The 19,051-nt window shown below is 41.6% G+C and overlaps 1 protein-coding gene across 1 annotated transcript; it reads left to right on the forward strand.

The window, feature by feature from the left end:
• The first annotated feature begins 1,044 nt into the window (after window positions 1–1,044).
• Window positions 1,045–17,296, forward strand: LOC124267663 (DNA damage-regulated autophagy modulator protein 1-like). Its single transcript, XM_046702634.1, has 8 exons — window positions 1,045–1,193; window positions 7,494–7,608; window positions 7,848–7,901; window positions 8,403–8,470; window positions 9,422–9,567; window positions 9,921–10,101; window positions 10,893–11,068; window positions 16,207–17,296. Exons 2-8 carry the CDS (start codon window positions 7,541–7,543, stop codon window positions 16,417–16,419), a joined length of 906 nt encoding a protein of 301 aa, XP_046558590.1. The 5' UTR covers window positions 1,045–1,193; window positions 7,494–7,540; the 3' UTR covers window positions 16,420–17,296.
• Window positions 17,297–19,051: the final 1,755 nt, after the last annotated feature.

Below are 19,051 nucleotides of genomic sequence, written 5' to 3' on the forward strand. Positions count from 1 at the left end.
GTGATGAACACTTTTCTGGTGCCCCCCCCGGGCGTGGAATGCTGAAGGATCCACTTATCAGGGTTCGAATCCCAGATTCTAATGACTGCTAGTATTCTAGTAGTGTCAGCCTCACGACTGTGATGACCTGTTGAAGTGATGAACGTGTTTGACATGTACCACGTGACATATCATCAATGATATACTGTTGGAAGAACACTTGAGGACGCTTCACAAAGGACTTAATCAGCCCTGACAACTGTAAAAATATTTCACTTGTAATAAGAAAACCTCCCAGTATTCTTACCCCTGTCTTTATTGAACCAAACATTTTGTACCCAAAACTACCCATCTACAGATTTCTTTTCACATCTTCTTGCCGGAAACAATGATAAATAACATTTAGCTGGAGTTTTTTTTGTGTTTTAAAATTGTATAATTCATTTGCCCCTCACTGCGCCAATGTGACCGTGTCTGCGGTGAAGTGGCTGAACGCTGGATTAAAAGATAGGGGATAGCGGGGTAGGGGTGGAGGTGGGTAGGGAAGGGGGTAGGGATGGATGGATGGTGGGAGGATGAACTATCATCCAGCTGAAAACAGACCCAAAACCCTGAACGTGTCTGTTTCCACCAGGTCTGAATGACGAAAATGTCTGATTATGACCAACGAGATTATCTTTCTATGACATAACCATGCCGTCATTGTTGATGAAGATGTTCAGTTAATGAAACGTGGAACTCACTAACACGGATCAGCGTATTGTGAAGTACGTAGGGCTTGATGCTCTCGACAAGCAATTACTTAGTACGTGATACGTCTGTTTTAACAAAAGCGTGGGAAAGCCTTGTTTCCGGTCGTTGCTGAATCAGCGATAAAGCAGCAGCAATACTGAATGAACATAGTCCAATGTGTAATACTGTGTGTGGGTATGAATCACATCGGTTGACGGCAGTCAGAGCCCGAGTATGGCTGATAAGGGGAGATAACTCTAGGTACGTGCCCGGCATGTTGCAATGTTTATCTTGAGATAAAGTGAGCAGTGCTGTCACATGACGTTGCCAGGTGAGAAATGAATGCTGATATATTTGATCTGATTAAAACGACACAGTCACATTGTTCGTGCAACTAGAACACAGGGTGTAGGCGTAAACACAAGGAATACGCAGGACGAAATCGGACATTGCGCTCTACAGGTGAATCAAACCCTGCTCAGGTAAATCAATTTTCATGTTGTTCTGTGATATGTTGTATCGGATGAAGCTGCTTTTTGGACATTGACCCGTTTTCTTTCTTCCGGGTAAATATCATGGAGAGAGGTCCTCTATCACAAAGTATCCGATTAATGTGGTACATATTTATGATGTAGCAGTTTCCATATTGTTACCCGCGGCCCCTGACCTTCTCTGTTTACTGACGGTTTTCAGATTACTCGTTGATTGTAGTTACAGATGTCGTTGACTTCACTTCAGATGAGGGAAACGTTGCTGAGAATGTGGTTGATGGAGGGGATGCGTTCAAACCCAGTTTGATGAAACATTAATAGATACTATTTGTCCTTCGCAAAAACAATTGATTCAAACCCTTAAGACGAATATTTCAAAGCTTCTGTACAATATATTAACTACCCTGATATAACTAAATAGTTCTATTAGTACTTCTATCTTCCATATATATATATATGTTGATAATATGGTGTCTTGTCAGTACTAATAACTGAGTGAGTGAATTTCAGTTTTGTTCAGTCACAGTGCAGGTCTCAGCTCTTGTTTTCAATTTTAACGAAACTTAAGAAAACCTGGTATTATACTAACTTTAACTAAAACATAAATCAAGTTGAATCTGGGAGTCGAACCCACTATTACAAATATCTGGCATGACATAGAGAAGACATTCAGCACGTCGAACTGCGACTGGTACACCCGGGTCTGTAGCTGGTGACATGATGTATGTAAAATCGACGCATTCTGTGCTGGCGAGTAATTGTTTCACCCCAATCGGGTTATCAGTACAGACATAAGTCAGGGCTTGGTGAGAGTAGACAAACAACCCACCCCACCATGTACTTGGTGTCAATGTAAATTGAAATGATAGTTAAGTTTTACGTCACATCGGCATTATTCCAGCCATATAGCGACGAGACCAAGTACAAAGTCCAAATGAGGTTTTTTTAAAACACACACACACACACACACACACACACACACACACACACACACACACACATACATATATATATATATATATATATATATATATATATATTATTATTTACAAACAGAATATGTCATATTCTGTTGGTAATAATAATTATTAAAATACAAGCAATGTTCGCTTGAAAACAATTGCTTGAAAACATTTGCGACCCCCATGTGGCTTGCGACTTTAAGTGGACATCATGTGAGATACACATTGATATGATGCCTGGGATATCGTCCATGATTCCACTACCAAATTCATCACCAACCAGTGATCATTTTTTGTTTGTTTCGTCTTAACTACCATCAAGCATGGATGTAGACAGACAGTTTATTTTTTGATGATTTGATGTTGAAAGGCAATATTTATTATCAAATAATAATACAAACAATATTGATAACAGCAATACTTCACCACAGTCTATCAACCTGTTTGTCCTCCTTCGTTAGGATTCAGTTCAAATGTAGGTATCTTTAGACAACTTAAAGGAAAGACAAATTACAAAATCAAAAACGTAGATCCCTGCATGATATTCAGTAGCATATGTACCATACACGCATACACAGTAAGGAAAGGCACTCTTGTAGGGGTCAGAGGTCTCCTGGAAGTCTCGGGTCCCAGCTGCCGAAGAAGTAAACCGACTGTCATCATCAGCATTTCTATAAACACTTGGTGGTAACTATTATTCTACATATACGCAAAACGTGGATGTTTACACACTACACGAAACACTACAGAAGAGAATCTGTGTAAACGAAAATAGTGGCAAAGATACACGAATAAATACACAAAGACTAGAATTAACATCACCTGCAACAAGTACAACTCTATTACTTCTATAATTCTAAATTATAATTCTGGCAACATACTCAAAATAAAACATTAACAGAGACGTACATATTTCGCTCCGAGTATAATGAAATTAATCAGAATGTTAAAGGGTTATGAGATATATGAACAGCACACCGACAGTCTCAGATGTACGATATCGGCCAGATTTATGGAATATATATCGTTCTACAGAAATCACAGGTAATATATTTGTCTTCGTCTATAACTTAATCGATCCAAGTCGACGCATTCTTAAAAGAGTGAGTGAGTGGTTATTGCTTAACGGTAAATATTTGCTATTTGCTAAATATCATGCTATTTGCTTTGGTTTTAAATATTTAGAAAAAATATATTTCCCATCGTGTTTTAGGTTTCAATGTCGTGAAACATAAACTGTACATGGAGCAGTAGATAAATCCATAATGAATTATTATATATTATTTTAAATTCCACCTTTTTATTGTGTTAAATGTAATGTATAAATCATGTTCGCGATCGCCGTATGGATGAGATACACTACTGTGTGACATTTGATGGTAACTCACACACTCACTCCAGCGTCATGTTTGGAACACAGAGCATGTATTATATTACAGTAATTAGTTTCACATCATTCAGTCTAATGTCAACGTGAAATCTTTCACAACCACGTGTTATATTACAGTACTTAGTTTCACATTATTCAATCTAATGTCAACGTGAAATCTTTCACAACCACGTGTTATATTACAGTACTTAGTTTCACATGATTCAGTCTAATGTCAACGTGAAATCTTTCACAACCACGTGTTATATTACAGTACTTAGTTTCACATGATTCAATCTAATGTCAACGTGAAATCTTTCACAACCATGTGTTATATTTCTGTAATTAGTTTCGTTCAACCCTAATCTCAATATGAAATCTTTCACAACCATTCAACCCTAATGTCAATGTGAAATATTTCACAACCATATGTTATATCACTGTATTTAGCTTCACTTCATTCACATCCCCAAGTCGACATTTAGAGAAATCCTTCACAAGCCGTGTGTAAATAATATTTTCCGATGTTGCGGCGCGAGCTTCAAGACAGCTGTTTCAGAAACATGATATTGGGATTTAAAACCCCTGACTCACCGATCTGCATTACATACACCTAAATATCTTCCATTACAAAACTGTTGCGATCATCTCTTAAAGAGCATTCCTATATTGAATAGCACCGCAGATATCTGCCCTGTCGAACTATTTATTCATCTCAAATTCAAGAGATATGTACACATACAAATGTGGGGTCGATTGGTGAGCACGTCACTGGACCGAATAGATAAAGTTATCACCAGTTTTGCGGGATGGTATGAAGAAGAGGATATTTAACTTACGCCCATACTCAGTCCCAAGTATTTTTTCTAATCATAAGTACGAATTTATTTATAACTAAACATTGTTTTAATTCACTTGAATTCACAGTTGGACCCGCCTTCTACCAACCTGTTTGTCTAGACAAACCTGTAACTGGAAGTTTGAGGTGAATTTGGGCCCCTTAAAAGCATCCATCAAATGTAATCCCTTTCAAACAGCTGCTCGTCTCACCCGGTGTCTCGCCATAGCTTTTGTAAAGGCCAGCAGCTACACGGCAGTTTTAAATTTAAATTAAATTTGAACGGCTGAATTCGATTATTTGCTCTTAAACCAATAGATAGAGGATAATAAATAATATTATCAACCACTCTGTTTCTTTCATCGAGTGACGTCGTTCTTAAGTGGCCGAAAACTTATTTAAACAGTGTAGTTTATAGCCATCATTGAACATTCTAAATCGTAAGAGTATACAAACATGCTGTTTTGTGTGAGTTTACTTTTTATACTAATCTCGTCGTGATCGTAGCAATATCCATTTGAATGCGTACGGCGGAGAGCGTTCCAATAGAGAGACCAGCCGAAACTAGATTGTTGGACCAATACCTTATACCATACACAAATACAGTAAGATGAAACACGTCAGATAATAACCAGTTATTACGTAGCATAATAACCAGTTATTATAGCATACACACAGTAAGGTGAAACACGTCAGATAATAACCAGTTATTACGTAGCATACACAAATACAGCAAGGTGAAACAGGTCAGATAATAACCAGTTATTACGTAGCAAGTCTTTTTTTTATCAAGTTCAATAGGTCGGAAAATAGGTCAGTTGTCAGGAAAGGTAGTCCCAGGAAAAATATTTTACTCAGTTAGATAACATGTAATGTCAACACTCTTGTTCAAGATATTGAATTTTCACCGGTATGTACAATATTTCATCCGAATGCAATATAACACGAAAATGAATTGTCTTTTGTAGATGAATAATATTTGTATGTTGAAATTGTATGTGGGGTGGTTAAAGAGTCACGCCGAAGACCCGGGTCGATTCCCCAAATGAGTAGAATTCGTTATGTTTATTTCTAGTGTACGTACCCATGATATTGCTGTTATATCGTTAAAAGTTGCATACAAACCATACTCACTAGCTACTCATGATATAAACAGCACCCCATGTTTATTGCTAAAGGCCACTGAGAGGACTGGGTGGTCAGACTCGCAGACATCCATGCCATCGTATTCCAGCTGCGTAGATCGATGTTCATGGTGTAAGTCACAGGTTTGCCTGGTCCATACATACCGCCGGAGTAGCAGGAATAGTAAACTCGTCACAACAATGACAGTGAGACCACACCATAACCAAAGCAACTATAGTAACATTGATGAACATAGAGATTTTTCTGGGTTACATCTTTTTATTCTTGAGTACAACGTTTCAGGGCTTGTTCTGGCCCCATCATCAGGTAAAACTGTTCAGTTACTTTCAACAACACAGCTACCCAAACATGAAAATGACTCGCACGCGCGCGCACGCACGCACACACGCACGCACGCACACACACACACACACACACACACTGTTGAAAGTTACTGTTCAGTTTTACCTGATGATGGGGCCAGATCAAGCCCTGAAACGTTGCATATATTAACATTGTTTCATGAAAATGACGAACACAAGTGGCGAATCCATTTTTTTCAGCTGGGTATGTTTATGCTACCGTCATTTTCCCATGCACGTTCCCCGTTTATGCAAATAAAAGCTACGAAACATTTCATTGTATTAAGTATGTGTGAGCCTTGCTCTCGAGTGTACCCAGTTACTGCGGTCTGATAACATTACTGAGTTGTCTGATTACCGGTGTCATTACCTGACGGAATGTGATACACCTCAACTACAGCATAGCATAAATAACAACGACTGGCTCAGTGTCAGCGGTGTGTATGTGCGTGCGTGCGTGCGTGCGTGTGCGTGTGTGTGTGTGTGTGTGTGTGTGCGTGCGTGCGTGCGTGCGTGCGTGCGTGCGTGCGTGTGTGCGTGCGTGCGTGCGTGCGTGCGTGCGTGCGAGCGAGTCATTTTCATGTTTGGGTAGCTGTGTGTTGAAAATGCCAGAAAATTGGATGGATGGATTTGGGATCAACTGTCATTAAATACCCCATTATTATCGTTCTGAGAAGTTTGCATAATGATAAACTGGGCAAAATTGGTATTCATCTAATTACAATGAAGTGAGTGAATGATCTGAGTTAATGTGTGAACTGTATGTCAGATCGTGGCATGCCGGCTTTAGGTGGGAGGTGAGGTTGGGTGAAGAACTTGTAGCAGGGGACAAGTCGCAGTTGTAAAATACTCATCACACATGTTTAAACTGAAAAACACACACACACACACACACACAGCGAGAGAGAGACACACGCACACACACACACACACAGCGAGAGAGAGACGCACGCACGCGCACACACATACACACTATATCTCTCACACACACACAGAGCGAGAGAGACGCACGCACGCGCGCACACATACACACTATATCTCTCTCACACACACAGAGCGAGAGAGACGGACGCACGCGCGCACACATACACACGCGCACACACATAGCGAGAGACGCACGCACGCGCGCACACATACACACTATCTCTCTCTCTCTGTCTCACACACACACACAAACACATCTAGAACCATGGAGATGAGATGTGGTGTACAGAATAGCTCATTGTCTGTCATCATATACCCCATTGTCATCTTATACCCCATTGTCATCATATACCCCCCACCCTGATGTTTCCTGTTTTCGTACTAACCAACATGGTATACATGCATGACCAACACGCTAGGTATACATGCGGTATAACGCTAGTATACATGCAGTATATAACGCTAGTAACCAACATGGTGTATAGGCCTCGAGGTATCTATGTACATGATTCGGTGACGACAGATCTCACGTCCATTTTATAGAATCAAATTTGTTTGTCACTTATTGGCGTCCTGCAGCATCAACAATGCAAAAGTTACGGAACTTCGTGAACTCTAAATAATTGAGCAAGTCATCATAAAGTTTAGCTGAATCCTATCTTTATTTGCCGGAGGTCAATCTCTCGCTGAGAATGTTGTTTTATATTACAGAAGCAGAACAAGGTCGTTCTGCCGTCGTCCACCACCAAAACGTCACCATGACGTGCAAGGGAGAGATTCTTCCCATCGTGCTTCTCATCTCGCTTCCGGTCTTCTGTTTCATTACGTATGTACCTGACTCCATGTCACTGAAAGGAACTGCACGTTCTTGTGACTTTGAATCCCGACAAGCATTAAACCGGATATATCACTGAAACATGTAGGAAAAGAATTACGTGTCGTGAATACATCATCTGTGTTTAACATGACACAAAGCATGTAAAATCTCTGCGTTGTTTGAGCAATACCCTATTCCAGATATGTATGGAGAGATATCAGTTCAGTTATCCTCTTACTTGGTTTCAGATATGGTATTGCAGTCAGTCTTGGCCACGTCAATGCCAGGTTTCCATACATCAGGTAAGCTCTCTGACGGACGATAAAAGGAACGGGTGGCAATATTGCACGGCCGTCCTTACTTCTGAGTTCAATAACGAAACTTGATATCAAGATAATATGTCTGAGTGACTGTTCTTTCCCCCGTTTCATAACGCACCCATAAACCTACGCCTCGTGCCAACACCCCTCATCGAACTCTCTCCATGTGTTCACTGTTCTCTGGCTATGTTTGTGGGTAAAATGTAATTATAATACATAACAACTGTTCTAAGTGGTAGTCGTTTCTTATTTGTGATCATGATTTTCATGATGTGATCAAATCATGCGCATGAAAACACTCATTTCCTTCACAGTGACATTGAGAAACATTGCAAGCTGCGTAAACTAATCATTTAGTAATTTAGTACTCTTTGTAATTTGGTTAAGTTTAACCCCATCAATACGACGACATTCCTTCATTCTGCTTGTTTTTGCTTGCACTGACTCCTCAAGGGAGGTAACTGGTGGTACGTTTTGTTTCAGCGACACCGGGACCCACCCGCCGGAGAGTTGCGTGTTTGGCTTCCTACAAGGGCTGTATGCATTTCTAAGTACGAAGGTTTTCAAAGCCTGGTTCAACAGTTGACACTACTACAGATATAGTGATGAACATAAGCAATGATCGCAGGATGGGACGGGTTTGGGGACTGTCCAGATATTTTGCTTTATGTAACTTATTTACGTTTTACGTCTGAGCGAATGCAATACATTAGAATGTATTACAAATGGTTAGGGACACAGCCCTTAACAAAGTTAGATGAAGGAGAGTATTGTATGATTTCATTGTATTATTCAGTTCATATCAGTAATTATATTTATATCGATCGAAAGCCATTTGTTCCCCCCTGTAGGCGGTATCAAGATCGAAATTATGTATATTTGGTACGAGGTTGGAGCAATGCTAAGATCACCGGATCATGTCACTCTACAACACATTACAATGAGTCATCCTTACTCAGGAGAAGCTTTGCTCCCACTATTATTTCAATGGAGAGCTATTTTTCGGTAGTTGCATTCACATTGAAACCTGCGTGATGTGCCTATATATCCACTATTGACACATATTTCAGGTGTGATATACGTGTTTATCATCCGAAACTGTGTTCCACAGGAGATATCGCTTGTGTGAGATCATATGATATCTCCTAGGAGATATCCTTTTGACAGTAGATTTTGTAAAATTGCCCTGACAATGCTATGGCGTCATGAACTTGATGACATCACAATGCTATGACATCGCTGCACTGCAAATTTAATAGCAGAACCGTGTTCAGAGATGTACATTTTTCATTGAAAACTAATGAAGAGTGATTTTGGATGATAAATAGAATCTCACCCTCTTGTCTTCTGAAATCAAATATATCAACACTCGTTGATAAAAGTTAAAATATCCTCGGCAAGCCTCGGATATTTGTAATTTTATCAACTCATATTGATATCATTGACATCAGAAGACACTTGGGTGAGATTCTCTATATATCCGGCACTGCCACATGTTTCAGGTGTGATATGCGTGTATATTCGCTACTGCCACGTCAAGTTATGGTTCCTGGAAAGCGGCAGAAAGATTCTACACTGTACCAACGTTGTAGCCCTTATTGTTGGGATGATCTCTGCCCTCGGAGTTTACCTTGTTGCCAATTTTCAGGTAACTGACCGAACACATCGGCGCATTTAACCAGTTTAATCACAGAATATTAAACGTTTAGTAAATAAATGGCATATCAAGACCTTAATGTCGATTTTCATGGTATATAGTTGTATTATAAGCCTAGACATCACAAACATAAAGGACGAAGCTACAAATACACCTCCAGAGAACTGGTTTAATATTTTTTCCTTACTATGCATTCGAAACAGATCAATTAATTTCTTATTATGTATTTTCATGTCTCAACTGTTCCCATTTAGTTCCAGGATACGGTTGATTCGAATAATGTGCATGTGTATTGTGGTCGACGGCCGTCAGCTGTTCTTTGAATAACCCCAGTCACATTTCAGGAAACGAATGTTCTCCCAGTTCACCTGTTGGGAGCCTTCCTGGCTTTCGCTGGAGGCAATGTATACTGCTGGATCCAAACCATCATGACGTTTAGGATGCGCGATTTGCCCGGACACAGGGACTGGTTGCGTCACTTCCGGCTTATCCTCACCATCATCCATCTCATGTCACTGTTACTAGGTGAGTGCGGGTCTGGAACCATTCCTTGAAAGTGACAGTCTCAGTGATAACTTTCAGCTGAGGGTTCTTATTCTTCGAAACCTCTTCTCTGAAATGAATTTTGCTTGGCTACAGGATGATGTGGTTTAAAATGCAAATAATACGTCATTTATTAGTGCACTCTCTACCCACTCACTCTCTACCCACTCACTCTCTACCCACTCACTGTTCAGTAATGGAATCAGTACATCACCACACAGATCAAGAGATATAATTCCGATTCAGGTGGACAGGTCTATACCTCTACATTGTATTAACACTTCAGTCATTTGTTGTTGGCGATAATGATTTCTACTTTACAACTTTATTATTGTAAGGCTTTTTATCAGATACAGTTAACTTTCTGTAATGAGCAAGATTGTAACTGACATCACGAAATGTATAGAAGATATCTGCAAAAATATTAATTAGAATTGTATAGATTGATTCATTGTAGCAAGTAAAGGAACAGTGTATGTTATTTAACACTATCAACTCGGGGCTATTTCTGTACTCTTTCATATACTTCATCATTAATGATGGTTGTTATCACCGAGGTGTTGCACCTGGCTGTCAGCAACTGTCGGATGTGCAGACGTACGTACAATACGCATACGCGTACCGACCATGTCACTACACACTGTGATCAGAGACATTGTTGGAATCTGTGACTGACCACCCAAGTGTATATCAAAGGTCATGTTGAACAGTTCCAGTTCACATGTGTATTGACGTTTGATGAGTAAGTTTACGTCATCTGCAATGGCTTTCAGTGGTGATAGAGTCGTTGAAAGCAGGCTCAGCTGATGACACAGGAGCAACAACAACAACAGCCGCAACATCAGCAGCATCATCAGCAGCAACAACAGCAGCAACAACACTAACATCAACTAAAGCCGCAGCTGGACTACATGCTGACATCACACCCAAGTGGGACCCATCAATGCCGGTAAGAAACATACATTGTATTTGTCCTGGGGATATAGGTCCATCTGTGAGGCTGTACTGTTAGGACAATTACAGCAATACACAACCCTGGGGATTCCAGATGGGAGTACGTCCCCAGCAAAATATGTGGATCGGTTGGTCACTCTCGGTGATCTGGTCAGGCTGCTCATGATATCAGTCACTAGGTTGCCATGGTTTCCGATGGATTTTAGCTGAAGTCGTCACGAAATAACAAACAGATAACCTTAAACTTACCATACAGGGTCTTTAGCAAGGGTGGCCTGAAACGTTAGCATAAATGGCCAAACCGCTCTCTCAGTTCGATCAAGGCATTCATAACTGACAAAAAATATCAAATGCATCCGAGTACGTTTTGGGTCCAAATATTACAAATCTGGAGGGTAAAGGCATTGTTTTTTCTGTATATCTATATCAATGGTCTCAAACTGTTGACGCATACCGCCCACATGACTTTGTAGCACTACACTGTCCATATTTGTAGGACTCCCCATCTCGATACAAAACACATATAGTAGTACTAGAGTGGGGTTTTGCATCAGATGCGGCTTAGAGGCTTATTTTTATGAAATAAGTTCCCCTACCCCTTAAAAACGGCGATGGTCTATCGAAAGGCATCCTTCGATGTGCCTCCAGCCTAGACCCAAAGTTCCGAATATTGACTGATCGGGAGTCCCGGTGCTGTTATAAGAATCTCATTTTCGCTAGGGCTACCCATTTTTTCAGCAATCACCAACCCCATTTTCGACCCGATACCAAGACAGGTATGCAAAAGAAACTGGCACCTAGGTTGCTCGAGCTTCCAATTAGACATATGGAGTTGCTACAGTATACAGGATACACTCTGACAACAACAACTATGGCAAAACAAATCGCAGCAACTTTCCAAGAAATGGGCATTTGATGCAGCAAATCGATCGCACCCTACCTCCTACTGGAAAACACGCACGGCAACAACCTTGTGTCCGATATCTCGACGGTAGACTATCTCGCTGGAAATCTCGGGGAAACGCACCTGCAAACCACTCTTAGGTCTTCCAGCCTTTGTCGACGACCTTTACGTGTTTGGCTATCTATCTCACAAAGACATCGTGCAGCACAAGGTAAGCGTCCAGTGTACGACGGGAGAGAATGGCCACGCGAAAAGAATCATCGGACTACACAACTGGATACTACGCACTACCTACAAAGAGCATACCGAAGCCACCAAAATGTATGCGACCCTTCTCCACACGGTGCAAAAGACGAGTGCAGGAGCTATTGCCAGCACGATCCAAAAGACCAAAAGCGAAACCCGGCAGACATCGCTAGGAGCATGGAAAGCCCAAAACGACGACAAAACCCCTTTTGCAGTGTTCGTGGCCAACGTGGACGTCTCCGAAATCGCAATCGACCAACTCTAAGAAATTTGTCCAATCTAGAAACAAAACTACAAGGCAACAGACTAGGGATCTACAGCATCGACTACACCCAGGACTATTCCGGCGTCCTAGACCGCAAACAGCTCGTGCAATTCCTCTGTAGCCAACATGGATTTGTCGAACAAGGCGATTTTGTGGAAACTATCGAAAGCGGAAACCCACCACCCTGGACAACACCTACTCGGTCGGCAACCATGTTTGCACATGGGTAGAGACAACAAAGTCTGGCAAAACGATGCGCACCAAGTTGTACAACAAAGTCGTTTGCAACTTCGAAGCTGGAGAAATCCGAGAACCGATTGGCGGCCATCTTGCCGACTATGTGGATTGTCCAAACGAGCATCTTCGGAAAACCTTTCTCCACCCAGACCTACAACAACGAGGTTGCACTCGCATAGAAGTGTCCCTGTACGCCTGCAAAGACACCGACATGTCCACCAACATAGCAGAAAACGTTTTGCAAGATGTGTTGGAGCGGATTTCGGCAGCAGGCGATGGTCTATTCGTAGTGCAACCACCAGCAACGCAGTGGCTTCCTCTCGCAGAAGAGATAGACCGCTGTTTGGTCCTAGACGACCGTCCACAGCAAACGATCTTCGTCGCGTGGTACGCACATTGGTACGTGTCGGGAGTACACATTCGTCCAACCAACACAAAATCCTGGGAAAAAACCATCGACTGGACCATAGGAGACTTCGGTTTTCGAAAGGTTCCAATATTCTGCGTGGACATCTTATTGGTAGAAGGAGATACAGTGGAACTAGGCCCACTCCGATGCTATGCCAAAGGCGAGGACACCAAGACGGTGCTAGCTGCCAGCAAGAAGCCAACAGCTCTACATCCATAGTAGAAATTTTGCGATTGGCCGCTATGTTCGGCATTTCTTGGAAAGGTTGGTCGGATCCTTCTCTGCCCAGCTTTTGGCATTTTTCTGCCTCCATTGCCATTCGATGTGTGGAGTTGTCGGGAGAAATGTGTCTGGATCCATGTCGGATGGATTTTTCCCAGGATTTTGTGTTGGTCGGACGAATGTGTACTCCGGACACGCGGCCCGTTTTCGAATGTGCGTACCACGGGACAAAGATCGTTTGCTGTGGATGGTCGGCTAGGACCAAACAGCGGTCTATCTCTTCTGCGAGAGGAAGCCACTGCGTTGCTGGTGGTTGTACTACGAATAGACCATCGCCTGCTGCCGAAATCCGCTCCAACACATCTTGCAAAACGTTTCTGCTCTGTTGGTGGACATGTCGGTGTCTTTGCAGTCGTACAGGGACACTTCTATGCGAGTGCAACCTCGTTGTTGTAGGTCTGGGTGGAGAAAGGTTTTCCGGAGATGCTCGTTTGGACAATCCACATAGTCGGCAAGATGGCCGCAAATCGGTTCTCAGATTTCTCCAGCTTCGAAGTTGCAAACGACTTTGTTGTACAAGCTTGGTGCGCATCGTTTTGCCAGACTTTGTTGTCTCTTCCCACGTGCAAACATGGTTGCCAACCGAGTAGGTGTTGTCCAGGATGGTGGGTTTTCCGCTTTCGATAGTTTCCACAAGATCGCCTTGTTCGACAAATCCATGTTGGCTACAGAGGAATTGCACGAGCTGTTTGCGGTCTAGGACGCCGGAATAGTCTCGGGTGTAGTCGATGCTGTAGATCCCTAGTCTGTTGCCTTGTAGTTTTGTTTCTAGATTGGACAATTTCTCTTGGAGTTGGTCGATTGCGATTTCGGAGACGTCCACGTTGGCCACGAACACTGCAAAAGGGGTTTCGTCGTCGTTTTGGGCTTCCATGCTCCTAGCGATTTCTGCCGGGTTTCGCTTTCGATCTTTTGGATCGTGCTGGCAATAGCTCCTGCACTCGTCTTTTACACCGTGTGGAGAAGTGTCGCATACATTTTGGTGGCTTCGGTATGCTCTTTGTAGGTTGTGCGTAGTATCCAGTGGAGTAGTCTGACGATTTTTTTCGCGTGGCCGTGCTCTCCCGTCGTACACTGGACGCTTCCCTTGGCTGCACGATGTCTTTGTGAGATAGATAGCCAAACACGTAGAGGTCGTCGACAAAGGCTGGAAGATCAGAGAGTGGTTGCAGGTTGGCTTCCCCGAGATTTCCGGCGAGATAGTCTACCGTCGAGATAGTCTACCGTCGAGATATGGACACGAGGTTGTTGTCGTGCGTGTTTTCCAGTAGGAGGTAGGGTGCGATCGATTTGCTGCATCAAATGTCCATTTCTTGGAAAGTTGCTGCGATTTGTTTTGCCATAGTTGTTGTTGTCGGAGTGTATCCTGTATACTGTAGCAACTCCATATGTCTAATTGGAAGCTCGAGCAACCTAGGTGCCAGTTTCTTTTGCATACCTGTCTTGGTATCGGGTCGAAAATGGGGTTGGTGGTTGCTGAAAAAATGGGTAGCCTTAGCGAAAATGAGATTCTTATAAAGGGGGCTTGGGAACTTATTTCATAAAAATACGCCTCTAAGCCGCATCTGATGCAAAAAACCCACTCTAGTACTACTCATATATTATCAATATGTTGAAATTAACCATAGCAAAGAGATGTATCCAAACCTCAGTTTAATATTATCCTTCAACTGATAATTTAATTGCAAATCTAAATGCAAAAAGAACGAAAAACTAGCCCATTTGGGGAAGGAAACATGGCAAAACAAAGACTCCTCGAGATGTGGTGAAACAACCATGTCAAGGATGCCAGTGATGTACCGTCGTCCATTCAGATTTTGTCTGATCGTCACAAGGTCAAGTTTATGGTCATGTGAGAAGCAGTGATGAATGATCCACAAACACGAGCTCGACCATTAGTCATGAACAAGAAATAGAATTTCTTCCGACCAGAGGACCCTTCCCACGACGTCAAATTCCAATGACGTCAAGCTTGACACTTGACTTGTTCTCTGGGGATAACAACGGATGTCTGATAGGTCGTCTGGCTCAAGAACCAGCCGATTTAGGCGACTTTGCATTGTTCTTTTGGCCAAATTACGATGTGGAAACCTCTCTGTTTTTAACACGCCGCTTTACATGAACGAATCAAGTCTGGTGATTTTGAGAAAGTCTGTATCCTCCCTAGGAGTCACCCATAGTCTGCCTGAACGGTCTCACGGTCATCGGTTTGCTGATGTTTACGGGCCAATCGATGGTCTCACGGTCATTAGTTTGCTGATGTTTACGGGCCAATCGTCTGATAGTCGATGGATGGCAACCAGTATGTCTTCCAATAGCCCCCAGTGACATGCCAGTATTCTGCATACCAATAACTTGCTGTCTTTGAGCTGTTGTCAGCTGAAGACGCCGCATAGCCCCATATTTCCTTTTCAACGACGAAGTCAATTGATTTTCCAGATTATCTAGCTGTAAAACACTTTACTTGATATTTATAAAATGACGCCTACACGTGATGTTCGCCTTTGATCTTAGCATGTACATATCTAAAATCAATGTAAGGTTCCCCCAAGGTCAAAATAGTCATACAAACAAGCATGATTGATAATATGAATATATATGGCTATATAGGGGGTGGAAATTACAGGTGTTGCGATACTTTTCCCTATGTGTATATATTGGAATGTTTGCTGACAACACATGTAGGGTGTGTATTCAGTAGAGATGCAGGCGATTGTTCAAGTCAATTAATCTATCATAGTCTGATATTTTTAAGACACTCAGTATTACCACATGTGTATTTTCCTTCAGGGCTACTCCCACCACATCGCCTCCACCGCCATGGAATGGGTCTTGGCCATTGTCACTGCAATATATTTCTGCACCTTCTTTGCTGAGTTCAAACATTTCAAGGTGTCATTGCTTCAAATTCATTATTCTGCGACTTTCGAGGTTAACAATATGATCGAGGAAAAGCAGAATGGTGTCATGACGGAGGTGAGGGTATCTACTATCCAGGCGTGAGGCACGGTTTCGTGTGATGAGATGTTTCCTCGTCACACGCTGAACAAAATGCAGAACTCATAACTGTGAACAAATATTGTGCGTCTGTGATAGCAGCATCAAGTCAAAGTTTCAGCAGCAATTGGAGGAACTACTGAGATTTCTCTGTTCTGCGAAAAGCGTGAAATAATAAGTGTTAAGGTCTTCATAGAAACTATGTTTAAAGCAATATATTTAGTGATTACACAACAGACTGAGCATCTTAAGTGAATGGCAGATACAGGTTGAAAGTTAACGAACAGGGTTGAGGCCCTTAAGTATGTCAGGATCTGCTGATTGTATTTTGGTCTTGTTCTGTTAACACATATGCCAATAAGCTGAAAGGGCCAAAGGCAAGTATTCCAGCTATGAACACAAGTGCTTTTTTCTGACAGCCTTTGAATCTTAATTTTAGAAAGCAATTGTTTTAACGTCTAATGTGAACTAAATACCCAGAGCTGCGTACTGACATTAATAACAACAAGTGCTTTTAGCTTAAAAAACAACAACAACACACACACGCGCACGCTGTCTTGTATGTTTCAACGTAATATTGGATCACGCATAAATAATTGAAGTATTTTATGCCATGATTTTGATGGTCGAAAAAGAGGTAATTCGTCTATTTCATAATCTATTAAATGTTTAAATTGACATTAGTAGAAATATGTTTTTCGTCAATACAAAGCGCAATATCAACCCACGTCAGTTAGTTGTGGTCGTTAACGTACGACATATTCAACACACCACCAATACACACAAAGTCTCACTGAACTCGGTCCAATCAAGCATTGTTTAGTGTTTTTTACCTTACGAATTGTTACATTTTCTGACATGAATAAAATATATATTCTTGTTACAGCGTGAATTTTCATTTCTTCAGGATTCAGTACAATGTAAGGACCAAGGTTCGTCAGGCCGTACGTCCTATCGTTGCTACAAACTAATGAATCTAAGCGAACAACAATCGAGTTTTGTCCCTTGATTGTTCCAGAATCCTGTGATTTGTGGATTCGAGTCCAGATTCCACGTGGTCATGATTGTAAAAGGTGTACATGTACACTGGTAAAGGTCAACGTCTCGCGGGACGTCAGACTTTCCTTTCAAACACGTAAACGTCAACGGCTAGCGTTACGTCGGACTTTCCTCCCAAACAGGTAAAGGTCAACGTCTAGAGTTACGTCGGACCACCAAGTAATGTACAATTTACTTAATTCAAATGATCAAAAGATTATTACGTCAACAGCTTTATCAAACAATTTGTTGTGAATTTAGAAAACAGACGTAATAAAGTAATCTTACGTACCTTGCTGACGTCATTAAAGAGTGTGACGTACCTGACTGACGTCACACACGTGATGTGTGCGTACCCTGCCACAGCGGTTTGAGCCGTTCACTTTCGTCGTCAGCAACATGGGATATGTCGAACAGAATCACTTGTTGTTTGATAGATATTGATGTTGATTGTTCACTACAGGTACCACACAGGATACCTAGCAGCCATATTTGTTTGATACTATTACTAGAAGTGTAGGTTAGGAGTGACAAAATAGACCTTCCACAAGACCCTGACCGCAGCTTTGTAATGTTCAGCTGCCCCTGTAGGTCCAGCAATGTTCCAGCTGCTCCGGCCTTGATGTTTATAGTTCATAATGTTGACAATCAATCATGTTATTTACAATATAAACTTTGATATTAAGTAGTTGTAATAACATGACAACACTAATCACCGTTGTTAGTTTTAGGTCACAACAATCACACAACCTTTGTTGGACTAAATACAGAATCCGACGTGAAAACACCTCTCGATTTACAAACTGAGTAGATTTCAGATACACTTCAGGAAATACGTCTGTCCTTACGCTTATTTTCCTCGATGTATCGCGTATATTATCTGTCTATAATTTAAATTATTTTCAATTTGGATTAATTCAATAAACACAGTTGGATGTAGAATCGGCTGTTGCATAGGAAATACATGGCTCTGTATCTCAAATACAAAGTGAAGAGATCACACGTTTGAACAATCTGAATTCGTGAGAGTGAGAATTTGTCCTCATTCATTGTGTGTACATGGTATTTACGGAATGTATTTTCACCCTTGAGAATCTAACGTGTAAAGATACTAGACTTGCTGTCAGGCAGCTTACTGATGCTGATGAGGTTTAATACCAGCATTTGAATCGCACATTTCTAAAAGACAACCTGTCACTCTTATTTGTCAAACGTCGCCGCTGGCTGATCTACAGCGTCACGGATTGAAAACTAAAACAGACAATAACCATCTACGATCGTGACCTTTTCTGGAAATTGCTTGCATTACTTACGATGACATGTGTATCCTACATTCCCAACCACTGTTTACAATAAAAACAAAACAATACAATTTGTAAGATTTATTGAAACTGCTTAGTGACTCGTCCTATTCTTGAATCAAAGAACGTCCTCCTCTGAACACCCTGCGTGTCGATGGGCGCGTCATTAAAGCAGATGACCGGAAGTGAAGGCGTTTTCTTTGAAGTGAAGGTTGAGTAGATAAGTATTCTACCTACTGTTTACAGTTTCAATTATGATCTAGAGTTTGCAGTTTGAACCTTTATCTGTATGAGATTAA

The sequence above is a fragment of the Haliotis rubra genome, unplaced genomic scaffold (genome assembly GCF_003918875.1).
Source record: "Haliotis rubra isolate DU_JTF1 unplaced genomic scaffold, ASM391887v1 Scf133, whole genome shotgun sequence".
Taxonomy (NCBI): domain Eukaryota; kingdom Metazoa; phylum Mollusca; class Gastropoda; order Lepetellida; family Haliotidae; genus Haliotis; species Haliotis rubra.

What these genes read in the sequence shown, in the direction of transcription:
- LOC124267663 (XM_046702634.1), top strand. Translation starts at nt 7,541, where the DNA reads ATGACGTGCAAGGGAGAGATTCTTCCCATCGTGCTTCTCATCTCGCTT. An exon ending in CCGGTCTTCTGTTTCATTAC is followed by an intron (nt 7,609 to 7,847) that starts GTATGTACCTGA and finishes ACTTGGTTTCAG; the next exon opens with ATATGGTATTGCAGTCAGTC. An exon ending in GCCAGGTTTCCATACATCAG is followed by an intron (nt 7,902 to 8,402) that starts GTAAGCTCTCTG and finishes GTTTTGTTTCAG; the next exon opens with CGACACCGGGACCCACCCGC.